At 35.3% G+C, this 24,572-nt stretch overlaps 1 protein-coding gene across 12 annotated transcripts in view; it reads left to right on the forward strand.

Moving 5' to 3' along the window:
- ANKRD28 (ankyrin repeat domain 28) overlaps positions 1–24,572 on the forward strand; it is a 200,663-nt gene that overhangs the window by 138,221 nt on the left and 37,870 nt on the right. For 7 of the 12 annotated variants that reach the window (XM_023620895.2, XM_023620894.2, XM_070238114.1 and 4 more), the window contains 7 exons: positions 1,918–1,988; positions 8,058–8,258; positions 9,590–9,677; positions 15,045–15,187; positions 17,917–18,129; positions 23,313–23,391; positions 24,340–24,454. In XM_023620895.2, coding sequence (XP_023476663.1) covers positions 1,918–1,988; positions 8,058–8,258; positions 9,590–9,677; positions 15,045–15,187; positions 17,917–18,129; positions 23,313–23,391; positions 24,340–24,454 — 910 coding nt within the window. The remainder of the gene's footprint in view (positions 1–1,917; positions 1,989–8,057; positions 8,259–9,589; positions 9,678–15,044; positions 15,188–17,916; positions 18,130–23,312; positions 23,392–24,339; positions 24,455–24,572) is intronic. The other 5 variants (XM_023620897.2, XM_070238115.1, XM_070238116.1 and 2 more) reach the window with 1 other exon arrangement.

Here is a 24,572-nt window from a genome sequence, read left to right on the forward strand (position 1 = left end):
AATCAGACTTATGACCCCTCCCATTTGCTGAAGGCCCATTATTAGGCCTCACTATTCTCTACCTTTGTCCACAGTTCTTGTCTCTTCTGAGTGTCTTTGTCACTGCCTTTTGGGCCTTTATCCCAGGACTTGCCCTTCTTCTGTGTACATAAATACAAAATTGTAGAAAGAGATACAGAGATTATAGAGAGATACAGGGATTATTGAAGATCCAACAGATAAATGGGAGAACGAAGGAGTCTACCTTCTATATTGCCCTTTTACTGTTTCTAGGGCTCCAACCTTCTAACCTGGAAACAATTCAAATGTTTCTGCTATCTGCATTCTACCTCTTACCCAAAACTGACCTTATTGTGGTCAGGCAGTCTATGTTTTTAATCATCTCGATCTCCATAGAGCCTGGCAGATAGTTGTTCAGATGTTTATTACATGAATATACCACTCTCTCTGGCTGGTTCTTTATTTTGCTGACTCCCTTTTTTTTTTTCCTCCCAAAGCCTAATTGAGCAATCTTGAAAGCTGTCATATTGGTTCTTGGTTCTTTCACTGTCCTGTCACTGTCCACAGAGAGTTCACCTGCTCTCAGAATTTTAGCTGCTGCATTCGTGGACAGTTTCCTACATCTGCATTTCATTTCATTTTCTCTCACATTCAAGACTTTTAAATCTACTTCTAACATATCTGTGCTATGTGTACTAGGTATATTTATTATATGTTAATCTTTCTAACGGTATTAGGAGGACCATTTTATACATGAAGAAACTTAGATTCAGAGGGATCACACAACTAGATAGAGACCCATAGCTAGTAGTTATTAGAGCCATAACTTGGAGTCACTGCACTTGATTATTCCCTGAAACTTCACACTCAAAACGTAGAATGTAAACATTAGGATGTCTGGATTCTAGCCTTGTTTCTGCTATAGTTGACTCTGAGGTTGAGCTATTTGCTGTACCTGCATTTCATCATCTAGAAAGTAAGGAGATTAGACTAGATATCTAACGTCCCTTCCCACTAGCTAGTTATGATTTTGGACATAAATCTAGGATTGCTTCTGGTGCAGGACCTGTCACCAGTTCCTCTACCCTTCCAAGAGCCAAGGGCTGTTTCTCTCTACTTAGATATAGAGTGTTCTGGCAATGTGCTACTTCTATTTAGTTGAAACTTAGGTACAAAATTAGTAGATTTTATGTAAGTGATAGATTTTTTTTTCCCCCTCAAATTATGTAATACACATTTTGTCCTACTAAATGTATTTCCAGTCTATTAAGGATCATTTTTGTCCATTGACTTAACGATTTTTGAACAACTATACATAGTTGATTTGTTTTTTTTAAAAATTGTTACTTCCTTAAACCTTTAGGTGTAACCCAGAAACCACATGTGGGTTGGTGCATTTCTTTCTTTCTCAGTTGTTTTTCCCAAGTCTATGGCCATTGTATCCATTTTATACAATAACTTTATAGTACTAATGCATTTTTAATCATCACTAGAGAACTATTTTGATAGTATTATATTGCTTTATAACATGAAACACTTCTTAGTAAAGAAATGTAATGAAGATTTTGTAATGGTCTATGTTTTACGTCTGAGTATTCTTACTGATTTATTTGAGTATTTGAGTTTTTTAACACACATTCTAGAGTGGGGTCTGACTTTTACTTTGAATATGCTCTGTATAAAGGTGGCTTTTCTAGCCTATATATAAAATGTTTCTTTTATTTTTAATAAAAGGAGCTAATACATTATTGGATAATTTTGTTCTGTAATTTATTAGCAGAAAGTATAAAAAATGGAAGTACTACTTTTTCAATTGTTATTTATCCAATTTGGACTATATATAGCTATTACTTTAGGAGATTTATTTAAAATTTTTTATGCAAAATATTTCAATTTATTTTTTTCTTCTTGTTACAGGAGCTAGAGTTAATGCCAAAGACAGCAAATGGTTGACACCTTTACACAGAGCAGTTGCATCTTGTAGTGAGGTATGAAATTTCTCTTAGTAAATCTATTGTATATGAAAACATTAACTACATAGGCCTGCCTGTGAGCCCGTATTCAAATTCTGTGTTTTCAAAAGAAAGAAAAAGCAACTGAAAATACTTAGACTGGTCATTTTGCTTTAGAATTTGTTCAAACCAAGTTAATTGTTCCCATTTCCCTTTTGTGACTGAGTAAGACCTCTTGGAGAGTCGGAAGTAGTAGAGAGTATAAAACCCTCCTTCTCTACTTCCTACAAGAGAGAAATTACTTTTCTATCTTATAAAATCCTCCTCAGGGCTTTTCTCTACTGGTTCACAATAGCCTAATAGATGTGTTGCAAAGGTTCTGCTCATTGTGATCAAGAAATAGTCTCAGCAATGTGTAATGATTAATTGAAATAATTGTTTAGTTAAACAATGAGATTAGTTTCAGAAACATTACTTGATCTCACATTTTACCAGTTCTAAATATATAACCTTAAAATATGTTACATGTCTTATGAGGAAGAATAGTTCCTTCTTTTTATAAGCCTATACATTGTTTTCTCTTCAAGATAACTGACATTTTTGGAGAATGTTTATTTTTATATTTTTCGTATCTTCATATCGTCCTCATGACATCCTCATAGGATAAATATTTTAAGGAAACTGTGTAGTTAATGATTTTCCAGAAACCACTCAGCTGTTGAGTAGCGTAGATAGGACAAAAACCTGGACCCTCTTTTTTTCTGTCATTTTACTGCCTTTCTAAAATGCAGTGGGTGCTTTTTAAAAATGCCTGTGCTCAAAGCACCCCTTTTGCCTATCTTATAATAGTTGGTGCTTTTGAAAAATTTTAAAATAATTGAAAATATAAAAATGTTTGATTGTATAAATTAATGTTAGTCCAGTATTTCTTCAGTTATTCAAATTGCGAGAGAAAGAAAAGTGTAGCTCCTTCTCCTCATCTTGGGGCCAGATAGTTCTGGAGAAAGAAAGGAAACTCTAATGCCTCAGGAGAATGTTTCTTCAAGAGAAACTGGGGGAGCTACTGTCTCTTCATTCTTCTTTGTATTCCTCATTGTGAACTATGTCTTGACCCCAGAACAAGAGCTGGGCAAGTGAAAAGAAGTGGAGGGGAAAGGTGACTGGGAAGAATTGCAAACCCTCCTGTGTTAGCTATATCCTCCTAGTCGGGAGAAGGAGGGAGGGACCATTGCATACACTTTTGCACACATCTTAACTCAGATCTGGGTTCGTGGTGAACTATGGAATTTGGATTTGGAGAAACTAGCTTCAGACATCACTTGGCACTTTCTAGCTATGTGATCTTGGGCAAGTCTGGGGATTATCATGAAAATTAAATTTTCAAGTCATAGTAACTAAGATACTTGGAAGTCTGAAATTCCATGGTAATGTTATTACCTTTGTGGTTAGCCACCTTGTAAAGAAGTTTCTTTAAATAAAGGCATTTAAGGAAGATAAACATTACCATCATTGGAGCCTATTAGTAAGTTAGTTATACCTGTCTGTTGTTTGGTGTGACTCTTGGGAATATGACTATTAAAATTAGTGTTTTGCCAAATTAAATCATCAGAAAGAACTCTTTGTATATTTGCAGAGATTGTAAAACAGACCCAAAATTCATTAAGGAAATAATTAATGTTAGAGGAAGATTGCAAGTTTCACCCAGAGACTTGACTACTGATTTTTAAAACTGTGTACTTAGGGGCTGGCCCCGTGGCCGAGTGGTTAAGTTTGTGCGCTCCGCTGCAGGCGGCCCAGTGTTTCGTTGGTTCAAATCCTGGGCGCGGACATGGCACTGCTCATCAAACCATGCTGAGGCAGCGTCCCACATACCACAACTAGAAGGACCCACAACGAAGAATATACAACTATGTACCGGGGGGCTTTGGGGAGAAAAAGGAAAAAAAATACAATCTTTAAAAAAAAAACAAAAAACAAAAAAACTGTGTACTTAGCCTGAACTTAGGGGCAATCTGTAGGTTAGAAAGCAGTGATCCTAATAAGTTTCTTAAGTCTGCTTTTCAGCCTAAAAATTACTGGGCTATGTAGTAGTGTTACTCTTTTGCAGGATTATTGGAAACAGCGATAAAATCAGACCGTCTTCTCTAAACTCTGAGAATCATTTTTCTTTTAAAAAGAAAATCTCATAGTTAGCAAAACTCCTAAGAAACCTAGTCAAGATTGTCAGTTTCACTGGTGTTCTTTTAATTATTCCCATAACATCCTGAGAGCAAAGGAGAGCTATACTTAACTTCATTTAATAGGAAACATAGCCACAGAGGCGTATGTAAAAGGCACAATTTTAGGTAGCTTTTTGGTTTATGTTTTTGAGATATCATGAGAGAAGTAAGGACTACAGAGGATGATTAGAGTGACTGTTTTCTCAGTTCTCCTGAGGACATCCATAGCTAACACCATCATAGATGCATAGTAGAGAAGTTATTTTAGACACATACAATGGATGTGTTAGGATTTAATTCCCTCATTGAACCTGGATTGAGAAAGACTGCTTCAGGTTAAATACCCTAAACTCCTCAATTCTCCTTCAGAGACATGGTTTCCACACACCTGGTCTTATTGGCTGGCTGCCTCACCTTGTCTCTACCACTGATTTGTGACTGTCATTCTTCAAATGTAGCATACAATTCAACTTTCTGTGAGTGCTGAGTATTCTTCTGAATAAATCCATTTCTGAGTATTCGGGCTTATTGTGTGTTTTGTATTTTGTTCTTTTAAGAAGCCACACATGCTGCTGAATCCTCTGGAGGCTATACATTTATTTTTTTTAACCTAACTTCAGGAGTTAAATTTTAGTTTTATCAGGATAACTGAGTTTAAATTATATTATCACGTGAGATATTAGCAGTCCATCTGAACGTTGTGTTTATTTGCAAATGTGTTAGTCCTTTTTCCTGTACCTGACTTCAAGTCAATAATAAGAGACTCTTCTAGATGACCCAAGCTATGAATAAATACTCTTTGGATACACTTACTTAACCTTTTGTCATCACCCCATATTTCCTAATCCTCTTTAAATTGAAGTCATAGGATATTTACTTAGCTGGGTTTTCTCTTTTTTTTTTTCATTTTCTCCTTCAGCTGTTTTGTTTTTTTTTTAAGTCAAGGCACATCTTTAGCATTTCTTACACACATATACCCTCTAATAATGGAAAAATTGAGATTGCAGTCACAGTTGTAATATTTGTCATTAGTGAAACCATGTATACCCTTGATTATCCCCACATTATTTTCTAAATGCTTATAATGTGCTGGTAATATGATCTAGAGTTTTACTGGGATATGACATCAAGTGCATTGGTTTGTAATTTCCAGAAATTCACCTGTTTTGTTTTGTTTTGTTAAGCTTGTTTGTTTGTTTTGTTTTGTTTTGTTTTTCGATATCTCTGTTCTTCAGAGATATCTTTAGTTTTCTGTGAATTTTCAAAGATCACTGTTACTAAGATCTGATATGTATTATTCTGAGTAGTAAATGGTGGATATAAGCATTAGTTTGGGCTGTGCTAACAAAGTACCGTATACTGGGTGGCTCAAACAACATTAATTTATTTTCTCACAGTCTGGGGGCTAGAAGTCCCAGATTAAGGTCCAGCTGGGTCAGTTTCTGATGAGGGCTCCCTTGCTGGCTTGCAGACTTCCTCCTTCTTGCTGTGTCCTCACATGGTAGAGAAAAAAGGGAAGAATCTCTCTCTCTCCGTCTTCCTATAAGGCCACCAGTCCTATCAGATTAGGGTCCCTCCCTTACAATATCATTTAACTTTAGTTACCTTCTAAAGACCCTGTCTCCAAATATAGCCACATTGGGGGTTAGGGCTTCAACATATGAGTTGTAGGGGAACACAATTTAGTCCAAAGCAGTGGACCCAGAGTTCAAACTTTGATCTGTCTTGATTCTCAAGTCTTAGTCACTGTGTTTACAGCATTCCTTAAGTGCCATCTTGCCTATCCTCACCTACCATAAACTAGATTTATTCTTGCCTTTTGATGAAACAGAAGAATAGTTTGTTTTTTCTATTCTTGCTAATGGAACATAAATATTCTCCAGACTTTATAAAAGCTTTAATGTATGCATGGTGAGTTCAAGAGTGGGAATGAATAAGGTAAGCCTGGCATCCACAGTATGCTGTGTTTGCCCAATTTATCAATTATAAGTTCTTCATTTTGTTGTTAATTATTTTCTAGTACATCCATTAACATACCTCCTGACATTTCCTAGTATAGTGTTAGTTTTATCCCCCAAGTCACAATATACCCTTCTTGAGGATGAGGATGGAGAATCCTGATAGTGTTTGTACCTTGTTCTCTATAATTTTGAGCACATATTCCTCTATATATCCTTTCACCCATAGTCCTTTTTTTAATCGAAGTATAATTTACAGTAAAATGTATAGATTTTAAGTGTGTAGTCTTGAGTTTAGACATATGTATGCACCCATGTAACTTTTTTCCAATCAAGATATCGAAGATTTCCGTCACTCCAGTAAGTTCAGTCCCTTTTCAGTCTCCTCCCTGTCTCCAGAGGCAACCACTGTTCTCATTTCTCTTAACCATAGAGTAATTTTGCCTGTTCTAGAACTTTATAAAAATGGAATCATACAGTATGTACTTTTGTGTTTTAACTTCTTTTGTTCAACATAACATTTTTGAGATTTGTCCATATTATTCTATGTATTAATGGTTCATTCCTTTTTATTGCTGAGTAGTATTTCATTGTATGGATGTGCAATAGTATGTTTATCCATTTTCCTGTTGAAGGACATTTGTATTTCTGGATTTTGGCTGTTGTGAAAAAAGCTGCTGTGAACATTCTTGGATGGGTCTTTTTAAATTTCTCTTGGGTAAATAACTTGAGTGGAATTGTGGAGTCATAGGGTAGGGCTCCATATATATCTTTGATTAGCTGGCTGACTTCTTAGCAGGTTGATAGATTACTGGGCATCTCTCCAATCTTTTGCCAGCCCTCTTAAATATTTGTGCTTTGTCCCATATTTCAAACAGTTCTGATTACTTTTTATTTGAAAAGCTGAAAAAGCTATGTGTGAATCATGGATAATAGTGTTTTATTTAGTCTTCCTTGCTTCTTTGCATATTTATAGTTACTTTACACTTTCAAACACTTTTTATGTACTTTAGTGTTTTTTTACTTTATAGCAGACTTAAGAAGAGTGGTAGACAGGCGGAATTTCCCCTCTTCACAGATAAGAAAACCAAGGGTCAGTTTTACTAGACTTGAATAGTTACAGCTTGTAAATAATAGGACTGAGATGCTTCTGTTCTGGTTCTGATCCTTTTCGTTTCATATGTAGTTTGTCATTCATTTACCAAAGGTAGAATTATCACTGTAGAGAGAGAATTTTTGCTAAGTTTAGTTCTGATTATATTACTTAATGTTGATAGCATACTGGGTTCCTTAGGATCTTGCCATAAGTCCAGGTTATAGGTATGTTGTGAAGTTTTCCTGGTGCTTCTGGGAGATAAATCCCTTTGGAGAGTAAATTCTTAAATGGACTTAAATTGTTAATACCTTTCCCACCAGGTAGCATCACAGCAAAGACTTTGTATCTGTCTGTCTCTCTCTAATGAACTAGATCCTAGTGGTTTTTCATTTTGTAAAATGTAGCATGTATGATACTTTGGGAAATAGTACATTTTAAATTTTTGTATATTTAATAGCAAAGCAATAAATCTACTCCTTAAAACTGTTAGTATAAATTAATTGTATCTCACCATCTAGAAAAACCAGAGAAATATTGAATATTTTTAAAGTATATCATCAGTATTTCTTCCTGGCACATTTTGATAGAGACTCTTATGCCTTTAATTAGAGGATAGAAAAAAATGTTGTATCTCAATGCATCTTACATGGTTCTGAGTACTGCCTTTAGTTCAAAATATTTTGTTTTCTTTGGTAAATTCCTACTTGTTTATAGAAGGTTCTACCAGACCTGTTTTTATTTCATCAGGAAATTTTATTTTCTTCATATATATAAAATTTGTAAGACTGTTAACTCACTTGTCTTTTATAACTTTTTTCTTCGTGTGTTTTAGGAAGCAGTTCAGGTACTTTTGAAGCATTCTGCAGATGTTAATGCTCGAGACAAAAATTGGCAGACGCCTTTACACATAGCTGCTGCTAATAAAGCTGTGAAGTGTGCTGAAGCTTTGGTACCTCTTCTCAGTAATGTAAATGTGTCTGATCGAGCAGGGAGAACTGCCTTACATCATGCAGCTTTCAGTGGACATGGTGAGGTAGGTGGTGTTCAATTAGGTGATGATTCTCTCTCCCTACATTCTTCCACTGCCCCCCCCCCATTATTAATGAAAAGGCCTTTTTTAGCCATTCGTTAGTCCATGATAAAAGCAAACAAAAATATCTATCTTGCTAATTTTTGTCTAGTTTTTTGACTTTAGCAAACCCTCACACTTCTTTTCGTAATTTATAATATAACTTCCTCAAATTTAGAAATTTAACTATCAGCTACAGCCCATGCACTTGAATTTCATAGTCAACCTGAGGAGACAAGGGACAGCACTGCCAACTATAATACAATGTGAAAAATATGTTCTGTCATTGTAGAAAAGATAATCTAGGAGGACAGTGCAGTTTCATTGTGCTCCCAGAAAGATAACAAAGGAAGGCAGAGTGTAGAAAACATTTTCTTATAATTTATTATCAACATTTAGTCAAGAATTCTTTGCTGTCAGACCATCAAAAGAAAGCAATTTAATAAAATTAGTATTTAGTTATCCTATAAGTATTGCCTAATGTTAGGTGTTGTGTTAGCAAAGGGTGGGGTTTATGTGTACATAGATAATTTAGGAAAGAATGAAACATAGAGTTAGAACTTTTGAGACCAACTTGTCCAGTCCTTCATTTTTGTTGCAGACTCAGAAACTCCAAGAGGTAAATTGACATTCCCAAGATTTCATGACTGAGAGATAGTGGCTGCAGTGTTGTTTTCACTGTTCTCTGCTTTTACAACATAAAGAATCCTTGCCTTAACTGCAGTTAAGGTCACAGGATGTGTCCCTTTTTTAAAATCTGGAATGCCCTTTCCAAAGCGGAAACTATTGTAAATATGGTTAGATAAAATAAAAGTATTACTCTTGGTACATTATGAGGTAAATAGACTGTGCAAAGACTTTGAGGTCTAATCAGGTTATGGATACTACATTTGTGTCTGAATTAAATTTCAGGTATTTCTGCGACAAGAATGCATTTTACATTTTAATAGCATTTTGGGCTATAAAAAGGAATAAAACCTGTTGTTCAATATTCTGCCTTTAGACTTTCCAGATTTCTGTTTAGTTGTTCATAAAATACCAGGACACAAAGTGGCATCTTTCAGAGATACTGATGCCTGACTTCAGTAATACCCACAATGAACCATTTTTTTTCTATCTTGTTCTGTTATTTATTAGATTATGTTAGAGGGTCTTCAGTATTTAGCCTAGCTCCTTCCTTTCTGCAAATAGAGAAGTTCAGTGCTAGAGAGAGAGAGATGAGTAGTCATCACAGGGATATTCATGAACAATTCTACTTCTGAATTTTGAAGAAACTGTGTTTATTTTTATTCCAGATGGTCAAACTGCTCTTGTCCAGGGGTGCCAATATTAATGCTTTTGACAAGAAAGATAGACGTGCTATCCATTGGGCAGCATATATGGGTATGTATTTTAAATTTAAATTTATTTTTAAATTTATTTTTTGACATTATATATTCAGGAAAAGTTGTACATTTTAATTCTTGCATTTGGTATAACATCTGTCTTTTAGAATAGTGAGAAGTTACACCATATCTGAGTTTGCTGCCCAAGTGGAACCAGTCTCCGGTGGGGTGGAGGTAGGGGGATAGATCACCAGAACAGGAATGCATTGGGCCCAGTCCTCCTAAAAGCTGTTTGAAATTAATTTTGTTTACCTTTAAAGGGAGAGACATCCTAGACACAAGCCTGGGATACATAGTTTAGATTGGTGTTTACTGAAAGCTCATTCTCATACCCATCCTTTTTTTAAATGAGAATATTTAGGTATAGGTTATGAAGATGCTTTAAGAAGCATATTAATTTGGGCCGAGCACTGAGTTTAATAGGCATCATCATGTTTGATTTCTACAGTAGTAATTTCATAGAAAGAAACTGAGACTTAGAATATATGTTTTTCTGCTGTAATATAATATATGTGTGCTTGAAAAATCTTAGGATCTACAGAATTGCACTCTGAAACTAACAGAGCTCCTGGGAAAACAGTCCTGGGATAGACCACCCAAAACCTATGCAACTTTGTGATCAGAGCACTAACAAAAACATTAATTGGTTCTTGAAGTAACTTGGACAGCCAGGGAGGAGGCAGGTCAGCCCACCTCAGGATATTTTTAAATGCACAAAAGGAGTGGAGTAGAAATGCTGGTTTGTGGATGCTAAGACCATGTGTGTGGAAGTAGATCTGCAAGCATGGAGGAAGTACAGCCTGCCACACACATTGCAAGTCCTACAAGGCTAGGGTTGTACTCTGGGAGGAAGCCATAGATGTAGGCATTCATTTTTCAGGTTTCTTAAAATAGAACTGAAAGAACTCCTCCCTTGGCAGCCATGGAGCTCAGTGCTTTTTTTGATTCCTGTGAAAGGTTGTAATTCTACTTCTGCTATTCTGACTCCTCTGGCTGAGGAAAAATCACATAGGGACTGACGTATCTTGTGTGTAATACTGGTATCATTCCTTGATTTGCCACTCACACTACCTGATTACAAAGACATCTAGCTAGCCACCCTTCTTACAGGCATAGTTTGTCCTCACTGCTCCCTGCTCTTGGTTTTTGTCTTTTCCTGTCTCTCACTTAAAAATAAAAGATTAAAGATCAATGGGAGATTATTAATTTTAAAAACTATATAAAATTGTAAAATAGGAAAATGTAAGAAAACAAATGAACTCAAACAAGTTGTATTTTCCTGGGGCCGGCCCAGTGGGAAGCGGTTAAGTTCGCACGTTCTGCTTCGCAGCGGCCCGAGGTTCACCAGTTCGGATCCCAGGTGCAGACATGGCACCGCTTGGCAAAAAGCCATGCTGTGGTAGGCATCCCACGTATAAAGTAGAGGAAGATGGGCATGGATGTTAGCTCAGGGCCAGTCTTCCTCAGCAAAAAGAGGAGGATTGGCAGTAGTTAGCTCAGGGCTAATCTTCCTCAAAAAAAAAAAGTTATATTTTCCTCAAGGTCCAGGAAAATCCTTTATCTATAATAGAAATAACCAAAAGCAGTAGCATCCATCTTGAACCGAAAGTGTGACTTTTAGCTTGGGTGTAAAGAAAGATAAAAAATGAAGGTTCCTGAAGGGTAACATTCTTGTCTGATGTCTCTTTAGAAAGCCAAAAGCTGAAAATCTTGGGCTTTGGTGTTTCTCTCACATCAAAGTTTTGTGCCTCTAGTTATCTCACGGGCAGTGTTCTTCTGTTAACTCAAGGTAAAACATTTAGAAGCAGATCTCCTGTGGCGTCCTAAAGTCATCTCCTCCCAGCCTGTAGATTTTTCATATTTTAAGTCTTAGGGACTGTTCTGAATATTCTGGTATAGCTTATTCTTCCAGACAGTTTAGGAACAGCTAGTCTGTGTGATTTAAAACTATACACCTTGTGTTAAAGGGTTTACACATTAAGCAGAGTGCATCAGAGCTTTTACCTCCAAAGAATTAGAGTTGACTCAACAGCTGTCTTCATAAAATTGAAGGCCAGGGGATTTTGTGGGTTGCCTCTAAGTGAGCTCCCAGAATAGCTCAGTGTGTGTATCTCAGGGGCCCTTGGGTGGCTTTGTTTTCCTTGATCCGTAAAGTGTCTCTTTTCAGGTCAGTTGTATATTGAAAAAGATACTCTGTTTTTTGGACCTAACTGTCCGTTTAATTTTTGAGCATAAACATTCAGAGATTCATAATTCTCCTTTCCCGTCTCTTCCTTCCTTTAAATGTGGAGAAAGAGGAGTATTGACACACAGCTTCTAAAACTGTTCAGCTGTTCTAGACATTCAGATTAAAGGGAGCTAACCACGTGAAGTAGGGAGTTATTGACTGGTCTAATAGACAAGCCTGAAGTCCAGGTCATTATCACCTCTAGGTCATATTCAGAGAATCTGTCAATATTCATGTAAGAGACGTTAGGATTACATAGTCTTCTTATAGTCTGTTTCTCCCAGGCTTCCTTATCTGCCCTGGCTTTCTATCTGCTGGTTGAGGCTCTCCTTACTTTTCTGTCAGACTCTACCTCTTATCCTTATGTTCGTAGTGAATTTTCTGTCAGTGTTCCCCAGCCCCACAGCTTTCTCCAAATGAATTGATCGCTTCCCCCTCTCTATGCCGTGTTTGCTCCTACCATGAACTTCATTAAGATCCCTTTTATACATTCATCTTTTCTGTTGCTTTCAGTACTTTTAGCAATATCCAGCCAGGTTCTCCCTCAGATTAGCTTACCATGATGATTTTGACATAGAAGGTACTAAATAAATATTAATTACCTTGATTAGCAACTCATTACATTATTTCTTCTTAAAGCAGTGCATAATTTGAGTGGATGTGAAATGGTATTTTTTCTCCTTCCTTTCCGTTTCATAAAAACTTACAAGTTCTAAACATAGCTCATTTTGCTTTTCTTATACATTCATGAACAAAACAAGAATGTAGAGAATTTTTCAAATTACTGACTGAAGGATGATGATTACATTTATCAAGTTCACACTGCATGCATGTTTTAAAAGGGTGTTGTTATTGATTACAGAGTTATGTATACCGTGCATGTCTAATGGATGCCATCTTCTAAAAATACACCTTGATGAATTAAATGAAATCTAGTCTCATTGGTAGCATTATTCTGTGAATTGACAAGGAAGAGACATACTTGTTCTGGCCTGGGCCCACCTAGCTTTAACAATATCATGTATTTCACTCTAGAACTTATTTCCCTTTTTTCTTTTAAATATATCACTCCCAAACTGGCTATGGAAAGGCCCCTTCTTCGTGTTTTCATTGGTCCGTTAAATGAATTTATCCATATTTCTGAAATGTTTTAAATATTTGTCAGTTTTAAGGTTGTAAATTTGCCTGTGCATAGCCCCTTTTTAAAATAGGGCTTTATTGGTGCTAGGAAAAGTTCATACTTCCTGGAATCTACCAGTTTATATGCACAATTAATATGACCTGAATCATTTAGAATGATGTGTTGGTTTTGAACAGTTTTTGTGGTATGTTTGTATTATGGGGTTTTTAGTCTTAAACATCAGAAGAACTTAGTTTCTTTTTGGCATTTGATGAATAGTATGCATTTGCCCGGTTAAATAATCTGTATGTATGTAAGTCCTGGTTTCCACTACATTACAATAAACCCAAGTAGCTGTCTTTCTAGAACCGTAGATCAGAGAGTAATGTGTAGTGAGGGATCTTTTGTACCAGTTAATGCTCTTATATGGTAGTCACGTTGAATTTAGCACCTAATGATTTGATAGGTATTCTTTGGGGGTTTTTTCCCTAAAAAAAATAGTAGATATTTCTTTATATTGAGATGTGGGAAAAATAGCTGAAAGTATCCACTTTAATTTATAATTTATATGTTAGCTACTAAATCTATTTGATTCTTTGTGCATCTTGTAGTATCTCGGCGTAATTTTGTCGCAAGAGTGGGGCCTGTGTTTGAAAGCCTCATTTTTATAGTTATTAACTTTATATACTCCCTATGAAGGGATATTTAAAAAGAGCATCATGAGCAATTTATCTAATGTAACAAATATTTATTGGATGCCTGTTTTGTGTATAATGCTGGTCTTGGCCCTATGGAATACCAAGAAGTAGAACCTAAGAGCATATGATATTTGCCTTTGAAGATGTATATTTGGGAAGTTAATGGATAAAACTAGTTCAAGTGTTAATGATTCGATTTTAAGAAACCTCACAAGGTATTATATGCTTATTCTATGGTATTTATAGGTATATGGTGCTTTTGGTTTATAAGGCTTCTAGGGAAGAGATGACTGGATTGGTCAGGGAAGATAGGGACTGACATGGGCCTTCAAGGATTAGCAGCAATGATTGGAAAGAGACATCCAAGTAGAACATTCTATACAGCAAGGAATCCCATGAACGAAGGCAGAGAGGTGATAAGGTTATGGAGGGAAGAGAAAGCACTGTAAAATCTAATGTGATAAAAAACCTTCCAGATACATGTTCCCCTTCCTGGCCTTCTTGTGTGGTTGGGTGGGGCCGAAGACTAGTTCTGACTACTGAATTAAAAGCAGCATCACCTGTGGGGCCAGGGCATTTAATTGCTGGTGTGAGACTCTGCAGTCTGTTCCTCCTTCTGGCACAGTGACCAGTCGTATTCAAGATGGTGTTAGCTACATGAGCCTGGGTCCCTGAGTGACTGAGCAGAGCCCACTTTCCAAGCTATACTAGTGTTAATGAGAAGTAAAACGCTAATTGTTTAAGCCACTGAGATTTGGGAGTTGATTGTTAACAACAGCACATATCACCTAGCCTGTCCTGATTGATAAAAGGATGAGTAGCAGACTAAGTTGGTTAAGAACATTTGGTGGAAATAATATGGAAAAAGAAGTTTTTAGCTGCATGTTCTAAAAACCTAACGTTTTTAGGAAACAAGCCCCAGTCACTCCCAGATTTTCGAGTAGAAGATTCCACTGAGGCAGAGAAATATAAACTAATATGTTACATTAGACATTAAAAGCTAACTTCAGAACTTGAGAATGTATTAAAAGAGCCTTGAAAACAACAAGATCTAGGCAAAAGGAGGATTATAGATTGCAGAGTTATCACTGGATAAAATAATCAAATGTAGTATTTTCATTATTAGTTACCTCTGTCAACATTTACCAAAATTATCCTGACTTCTTTTTTTTCCTTCTCGCTCGGGTTATAATGTGATTTACTCGTGACTTGTCATGCATTATCGAATTAATTTGCATTTTACCTTTCTTTCAAGATACTGAGGATTATATTTCCCTATGCTCATCTGTTTTATTTTTTTCTTCATAAACACATTTTCAGGTCACATTGAAGTAGTGAAATTACTTGTGGCACACGGAGCTGAAGTGACATGCAAGGATAAAAAGTCTTATACACCTCTTCATGCAGCAGCCTCTAGTGGAATGATCAGCGTAGTCAAGTACCTTCTAGATCTTGGAGTTGATGTAGGTATATAGATTAGCAGTATAAATGAATGGAGCATTTTAAAAATGTGATTTCATTGTTGACAGAAGTTATTTCAGATGTTAAAGATGATTTTGTACAATAATGGTTTTGTGTTTTAACCAGATATTTATAGTCCTTTACGTAACATATAGTGCACTGATATCTGATCAAGACGCGTATATTAAGAGGTAAAAAATACATTCCAAAGGTGAATGATTGATTGACAGAAGTTTTTCTTCTCCATCACACTCCAGACCCTGTAGCTCCATTTCAACAGTGGAAACCAGTAGATAGACACACTTGGATTGTTTTTTCTCAGTGGCTAGGTTATTGTTTGTCTTATTTACCCAGTTAATCTGATATTCCCTTTAAACAACTAGCAGTTCACATTACAGGATATCAGCAAGAGCTAGGCAGGTAAACTAGAAGTTTCTTGCCTATCAACTCTGAGTGTACTATATAAATATGTTTGGTTAGGAAGGGTTGCTGCTTTATCTGAATGTATTTGATTCCTAAATTGAGATAGCTAAGAATACCTGTGGCTTTCACAGGCCATCCTTTAAGTCCATGTACTATATGCCCTCTCTCAGTATATTTACTCTTATTTTAGGTACAGTTCTGACATACTCATCTGGTTCTTCAAAACACAGATTAAAAGCAGCAAATTAGAAGGAGAGAGGGTAAGGCTCTGCTAGAGGGAGGCAGTTTAGAGCAGCTGCAAAAAACAAACAAGAAAAAGGTAGGTGTAGTCTGGTTGGACAAAGAATACATGGCAGAACTGTAGAGCTGAATAAACTCTTAATTTAAGGACTACGTGAAGCACTCTGCCTAAAGCAAGCAAGTAGTTATTGAAACTGTGGGGATCGTGAGAAGAAGTTGCAAAAATCTAAACACGTTGTTAGGTAGGATCTTGTAGAGTGCAAACGGATAAAAGTTTTATTTCAACTCAAAGGTTCCTGTAGCTCTCTTTCACCAAAGTAACATAATGCCTTAAAAGACCCTGATCTACGTAAATGAGACACCCATGTTTCAGATCATTGTTTCAAGTCCATTCTGGTTCAATTTTTAAAATTTATTTTATTGACAGTAAAATAACATTCTTAAACTCTGGTGACAGAGTATGCTTTGAAAAAAAGTGACCAGACTTAGAGCCATTTAGTGACATTTGACTTCCATAACAAATTACCATAAAGCAAGTGACTTAAAAACAACAAATTTAATTTCAAAGTTCTGGAGGCTCTGAGCTGGAATCTGTTCCATGTCTCCCAGCTTTTGCTGATGAAATATTGGTACTTTGACTAAAGTTGTCTTACTTTTTCACCTCCTCCAATTTCTGTTGCTAGGGATCTCAGAAAAGAAAATGTTGAAATTGTGGTAAGTTGGGGCCAGCTACATGGTTAGAGGGCACAGTTACCACCAAGACTACCCTTACTTCTCACCAACTGCAAGTTTGGGAGGTTTCCCAAAACCACCTTCAGGTTTGATAATTCACTAAAAGGACTCGAAAAACCCACTGAAAACTATTAATACTCACAGTTATGGTTTATTACACAGAAAAGATACAAATTAAGATCAGCCAAAGGAAGAGACACATAGGGCAGAGTCCAGGAGTATTCTAAACGCAAAGCTTCCATTGTCCTCTCCCCATGGAGTTAGGACTCCTCACTCTTCCAGCATCAAGCGTGACAATATGCACATAGTATTGCCGACCAGGAAAGTTCACCTGAGCTTTGTTTCAGAGTTTTTATTGGGGCTCCATTACATAGGCGGGATTGATTGATCAACTGCCCACATGATTGATTTTAGTCTCCAAGTCCACGGATACTGAAGGACTCAAAACCCTCACCAACATGGTTGGTTTATGTGACATGGTCATCCCCTACCCTAAGACTATTGGCTGTGGCCACTCCTACTCTTAAGATCTAGTGTATCCAGCTCCCACCCTAAACAAGGACACTCCTATCAGGTATACCATAGATTACCTCCCAGAAGACAAGGGCAGAGGCCAGACATCATTTTGGGCAAAGGTCAAATTGTTTACTGCACAAAGTCTTGTAAATTTTAAAGTATTCATATGTTTTATTTAAAAGAAATAGAATGAATAAGAAACTTGAGTTGTATGAATTATTTCATAATATTGAGCATATTCTTTTAAGCACATTCATTTTGGTAAAATGTCAACATATAAGACTAGAAAATATCTAGAGCCTAAGTTTGTTGCAAAAATGAATGAAATAAATAGAAAAAAATGCCACTCTTTTTAAAAATCCTGATCTTCATTGCCAACTTTAATCCTTTGTCACTACAAATGAAAAGTCTGGAAATAGGCATGCTACTCACTGTATCTCAGAATTTTCAGTATTTGTTCAGTATTTTCGTGATTCTTAGAGTTAATTCTATAATTATTGCTTACCTACAAGACTTTTAAAAATATGTTAGTTTTCATTTTCCTAAGATCTCTTTCTTGGAATTATTCAGTTTTGTCATGAAGTAGACATTGTATATATGAATTGTATTTCCTGAATGAACAAAATCCATTTGACACCAAAATGCTGTTGATAATGTTCATGATTTTAAAAGAACTTTAGAGTTATAAACCTTATTTGTGTATTTATCCCTGTCTGTTTCTCACTTTAATAATTTGATTGCAGCCACAGCATTGCTAAAATAGCTCACAACTGATAATTAGTAAGACTACTTTAACATTGACATTGTTTTCTTCCAATAGATGAATGAACCAAATGCCTATGGAAATACACCTCTTCATGTAGCCTGCTATAATGGACAAGATGTTGTAGTGAATGAACTTATAGACTGTGGTGCTAATGTTAATCAAAAGAATGAAAAAGGATTTACTCCTTTGCACTTTGCTGCTGCATCAACACATGGAGCATTGTGTTTAGAGCTTCTAGTAGGCAATGGGGCTGATGTCAATATGAAGGTATGAAATAAAATCAGAATCTGTACTGTGGAATTTAGGAGTTCACTGTTTGAAGCAATATGAGTAACAAATACCATTCAGCTATAAAAAGGAACAAATTATTGATGCACATAAGAACACAGATGAATCCTAAAACTATTATGCTGAGTAAAAACCTTATGCAAGAATATATACACTATTTCCATTTATATAAGGTTCTAGAACAGACGCAATTCCATTTATATGGGGTTCCAAATTCTACAGGTGAAAAGAAAAACAGAACATTTGTTGCCTCTGGGAGGGGGGATTGATGAAAAAGAGGCATAAGGGAACCTTCTGGAGTGTGATGGTAACGTTCTGTATTTTGACAAGCTTTTTGTTCTGTGAATAAGCATTTGTCAAAACTCATGAAGTGGTACATATAAGATTTGTGCCCTTCATTACATGTAAATTTTCCTTTAGAAGATAACAAACCAAACAGATGTTGAACCCTGGTTAATGATGGTGCATACCAGAATACTTAGAGGTAATATGTAGTGATAACTGCAGCTAACTTTGAACAGCATCAAATAGTTGGATGGATGAGTGAATGGATAGATGGAGAGATTGCTATGTGATAATGCTCTTATAGTAAAATGTTATTGGTTAGTGGTAGAATTTAGCTGGTATGTGTGTGGGTGTTCACTGTAATAGTCTTTCAGCTTTTCTGTTCTGAAATTTTTCACAGTGTTAGAGAAATTAGAAGCCCAATATCAGTGTGTTCCAAATAAGGAATAGTTGCTATTTGGTTTTTTGTTCATAATCACTTTCAGGAATGATTATTTAATTTTAGAAATATATGAAAATTCTGGAGCCAAAATAAATGCACTTTCACTGTATTCTGTGGAAGAGCATGTGCAACCACGATTTTGAACATCACTATAATGTGTAAGCATCGTTTTAGATTTTCCAAGATGCTTTCACTGATTGCTTTGTATTAATTCATCAATTCATTCTTTGAGCACTTGCCAGACCATATCTTGTGGTATCAAGAAAGAAAACCACAAATAAAATTGAACCATTCAGTGTTAGTAAAAACCTTTAAGCTTAAAATATGTTTTTCAGAGCTTTAAATACATTATATTTCAGCTCCTTTTGTAGGAATGATGAACCAGTGTCTTTCAGACTGGTAGAGAGAAGAGTCCATTTTCTTACCTCTCTGACTTTGGAGAAGCCTTTAATGATGCCACTGACCCACTCTGACAGCTGTACCAGCAGCAAGTCCATCTATAATTAGGTCATTGCTCTAAATTGTCCTCTCCCAGCTAAAGCACAAAATTGGTACACATCACACCCAAGGAAGGAAAGGGCATGAGGTGTGATAAAGAACTCCTATTATGCTTAAGGTTATGTCTCTCTGTTAAGAATAAACATTTAAAGCTTTCAGTTCTCACTCAAATCACCTACAAAAGTTTTTTTAATAGTTTAAATAATTACTAAAAATTTATTGGTAGTAAGTTTGAACCGCTTATTTTGATTTGAAGAATTCCTTCTGTTTGGATAATCAGGGCCAAGAAAAATATCTAACCTCTTGTGGGGGGAGAAAATTGTTACTTGTTTCCTCAAAGGCCTAGTAATATTTTTTAATAAAGATTAGACTATTTCAAAAATAAAATTTTTGAAATCATCTTAACATTTCTCAAAAGAAAAGATCACAACCAAATTTTTAGTCTTTGTGAGACCTTATGATAAAGTGACTGTGGTTAAAATCATTTTTATATGTTAAATATTAAGTATTATGGCATAAAGGAGGCTTACATCTTATCATTAGCTATTACATATTTTTTAGCTTATATATTGCTGTCTTTAAAGGGTAAAAATTAGGCTGTCTATTTATGTTTATACAGTACCATTTAGACGTGAATAATATAATTTGGTGATGAATCACTTGATTCATATTTCAGTGCTTACATCCCTAACTCCAGTATCTGTGATTTTTAAGTCTTTATTTTTTTTTTTTTTGAAATGTAGAAATGAGAATCAGTGCTACAAGAGGCTTACTTATAGTATAATGCTCAAACCTATGGTCCTATTTGAAGTTACCTCCTTAATGGTTTAGAAAATTCAATGGTGGATTTTACACATAACAGGGAAATTTTTAAGCAAAGCAGTTAAGATATGGTAGTTAAGTAGATTTGAAGGCAACAAGCTATGATGTTGGTTTAAAAATAGATTTCATAAAAGTTGCCTTAATCTTGCATCAGGATGTATGACATCCCGTTTGTATGCAATTGTCCGATTATCTTATTGCCAGGTTCCATTGGAACACATTTACTGTGTTGTTAATGACTTCTTAAGGTACCTTCTAGCTCCGAAATTATATGAAAATTGTTGATAGCTGTGAGTTTTCAACCAATAAGAATGTATATTCATTCAAGAATTATCTTCTTTCCTGACACCTGTGTTTCCTGTATTTGTCAAATCAGTCCTTATCAAATTGTCACTTGACTAAGGAGCTAAGGCTTTGACACTTGCCTTGTATTACAAAAAATTATATTTGCTAACCCTCGTGTTCTCCTTATCAAGTCATCTCTTTCTTTTTCCTTGCTTCATCTTTTCCTCCTACCCCATTCTCCGTTTTGATATTTCTAGCCTTGATCAAGTTGTGGATGACTAGGAGTTAGAATGTGAATTTAGCTTTGTAATTAATTCAGTTTATAAGTTTTTAAATTGGTTGTCGTAGAGTATACATAGAGGTAAAATGAATGGAGTTTAAAAAGCAATATGAATCTGATTTTTATAACCTTGCTTAGCATGGTCCTTGCTGCATTGATTGTCTCACTTACATGAACACCTTTTCCTACCCCACCCTCTTCTTTGAGAATAAATTTTGGTTAGATAAAAAAAATATTTTATTTCAAATTTAAACCGAACAAGTATTGTGATACATGTGGCTTTTTGTTGTTGTTGCTGTTTTTGGTCACCTGTGAAACCAACTGTTAAAATTTTGTTGGGTCTTTTTTTATTTTTTGTTTAAAACTCCTAATTTGATTCTAAAGTGATTTAAGGTGACTTAAAAAAATCTACCCATTTTCTCCCCAATTCGGTGAGAAATAAATATGCTTTCCCCTCTCCTAACATATCTTAAAGTGGACTTTTCAGTTGGTAATCTGAATCTCTTTTTCCTTTATAGATTTAGGGTACTTTTTATGATCAGTATGTAGAGAATAAAAATGTTAATCAAATGCCAACTATAGGCTTATAGTAAAGGACTCCACCACTTATTATCTATGGGACCACCTTACATTACTTAATCCCAGAGCCTATAAAATAGGGTTAATGGTACCTATCTCTTAGGTTTGTGAGGAGTAAGTGACAAATATACATGAAGTGGTTTAAAACTGCCTGGAACATAGTGCTTACTATATATATATATGTTCGCTATAATTATATTTCAAATTTCTCATTTTATGAACTCAAATTTTTGTTACAGTTTAGTTTTTGTTTTTTGCCTGTAAAAAATGCCTATAGGTAAAACATCAACATTAAAAATCAAGATATGTCATATAAGGAAGATTTTGAATATTCACTATAAACTGGAATCTCTTTATTAAAATGCTTTTGTGCTTTTCGTTTTGTTATTCTGATTGAAAGAATAACAACTAGTATATAAATAAAAACTCCAAATAGAAATAATAGTTCATATTGTGTAACATATATTGGTGTGTTATATGGGTGTTTTATGAAGATTATTATATTTATTCTGTACAGCAGACCTATGAGGTATAGGTGGTATTATATCAATTTTCAGTTGAGGAAGTGAAGGCTCAAGAATATAGGCATCTTCTCTAAAATCTTGCTGTGGTGAATGACAGAGCTGGGATTCTTGCTCAAGTTATTCTGACTCCAGAGCCTGAGCTTGCTTGCTTGCTTGTTTTGGGTTTCTTTTTTCCCCTCTCTGTTTGCACTGCTTCCAAAAGATTGAAGATTCTTTAAGATAACTTGCCAGTTGGATGACTTGTTTGCTTGAAGGAATTAGTATTACTAATATTATGGAATACCTATCTAGGTATTTGATTCCATATGAAGTTGGTCTGATACTCCATTATTAGAATGATGTGAGGATTTCTTAATGCAGTTTTATCGTAAACTTAAGACACTTGTCACAGTTGAATTTTGAATCTATACACAGAAGGTATACTGAATCTTGCTGAGGGATGAGGAATTGGAAAACAGTTTCCTTTGTGATGGTCACGTTCTTTTGTTTTTTTTGAGGAAGATCAGCCCTGAAGTAACATCTGCTGCCAATCCTCCTCTTTTTGCTGAGGAAGACTGGCACTGAGCTATGCCCATCTTCCTCTGCTTTATTTGTGGAACGCCTACCACAGCATGGCTTGATTAGTGGTGCCATGTGCACACCCGGGAGCCAAACCGGTGGACCCTGGGCCGCTGAAGTGGAACGTGCGAACTTAACCACTGCACCACTGGGCTGGCCCCACATGTATATTTTGATTAACAAAAAAATTTTAGGGAAGAAAAGAGTTTACCTAACTCATAATAAAAGATGTCACCTAAATTGGACATTGTTTTTCTTCATATCTGAAACTTCTTTAGAATTTCAAATTTTCTTCATTAAATACACACATGCACATCCAGTCTCATTTATTATTTTAAGTAATTTGAGAAAACAGCTAACAATATTTATTACGAATAATTATAACAAATTAATATACAAAGTATTTTAAGTGAACTGTAGTGGCTGAAGTTAATTCTGACATTCACTTTTCCTTGGTCAAGGAGGGATTCAGCATTTCTTAGAATGAAAGAATTGTAGCAATCTGAAATTTTTGAAATGTGAGAAGCACATCCTGGCTCTACCACTCCTGATTATGTGACCTTGGTTGAATCATTTAGTATCTTTGTGCTTCAGTTTCCCCATCTATGAAATAGAAATGAGATTAAGATTACATCGTACCTACCATGCGGAATTTTTTAAAAACTATAACCATTGTTTTTTTGTATATTTGTGCTTTATGATATACAGGCTAAAAAAAATTAGTTCTTAATTTTGATCAGCTGTTTTACCTCCATAAGTTTCAGTTAAACTTCACGCTTTAGTAATAGTTATACAAAATAAAGATGCAAGAGGATATTCAAAATAGAACTAAGGATTACCTATTAGGATGTAACAATAGTTTTAAATCTCTTTTGTGTGATTATTGCAGAGCAAAGATGGGAAAACCCCACTGCACATGACTGCCCTCCACGGTAGATTCTCCAGATCACAAACCATTATCCAGAGTGGTAAAAAGTATTTCTGTTTGTTTTTTTTCTTACATGTAGTAAAAACATCCACAGAATGAATGGTATTGAGGAATTGTCATAGAAATCTATGTGTTTTTAATATTTGATTTCAGATCTCATGAAAATCAAGTAAAAAAGAATATAAAATGCCATGTATATATATCTTTTGTAATTTTGCTTTTCATTTATTTTTCTTTTGCTTCCCCTGAGTTATAAATAAAATTTCTCTAGCAGTTCATGTTGGCTTTTTTTAAACATTGCTAAATAGAAAACTGCCTTTTCCCTGCACTTTGTATTATATGTTAACAAAACTCTGTTGCATTTATCTTTTTTCCACTTTTGAATGTTTTGAACTATTTTTAAGATCTTCATTTATTGTTTTGAACTTGTATTCTTTTACATTTGAATTAGGACTAGGCAAGCTAAACTTTTAAACAAAAAGAACTTTTAGGTGCATTACTTTAAAGCAGTGTTTGCCAAGCTATGTTTCAAGGAACTGTTTCTTAGTGGTCCTCAAGATAATAGCTATTATGGTTTTGCAGGAGAAGGTAGGAGTGGGTAGATTCATGATCAAATAATTCGTGAAACATTGCATGTAGTCTTCTTGATGACACACAGCGTGTACACATGAAAACTCTGAAATGTCTTGCTCTAAAGAAATGTGTTTAATTTTGTTTTAATACAGTGGTTTCCACACTTATTGGACCCCAGAACCTTTTTGTCATTTTTAAATCTGTTAAAAATCTTATACTCAATTCACAAAATTACTTTAACTATAAAATCTGTAACCCCAGTGTCTGGCCCAATAAATGTGCTATGAGTGAAATCTAGTTAAATTGCTATATCCACTAGTTTGTGCTTGAATAGCATTTTATATTGCTTTCCATGTAATAGATTTGACTTCGTCTTTATATAGTCCAATGTCTGACAGTGCATCCTTTATTGCAGGAGCTGTAATCGACTGTGAGGATAAGAATGGAAACACCCCTTTGCACATAGCGGCAAGGTACGGCCATGAGCTGCTGATCAACACTCTTATTACAAGTGGTGCTGACACTGCAAAGTAAGTACTTCCCAGGGGGTTGATAACTGCAGCAGGGAAACACAGGAGGAAGTAAATTGCAGTTTTCTAGATATTTGAAATGGAAATATGAATTTTGTCCTCAATATTGTACTAATTG

Source organism: Equus caballus, chromosome 16 (assembly GCF_041296265.1).
Source record: "Equus caballus isolate H_3958 breed thoroughbred chromosome 16, TB-T2T, whole genome shotgun sequence".
Lineage (NCBI taxonomy): Eukaryota > Metazoa > Chordata > Mammalia > Perissodactyla > Equidae > Equus > Equus caballus.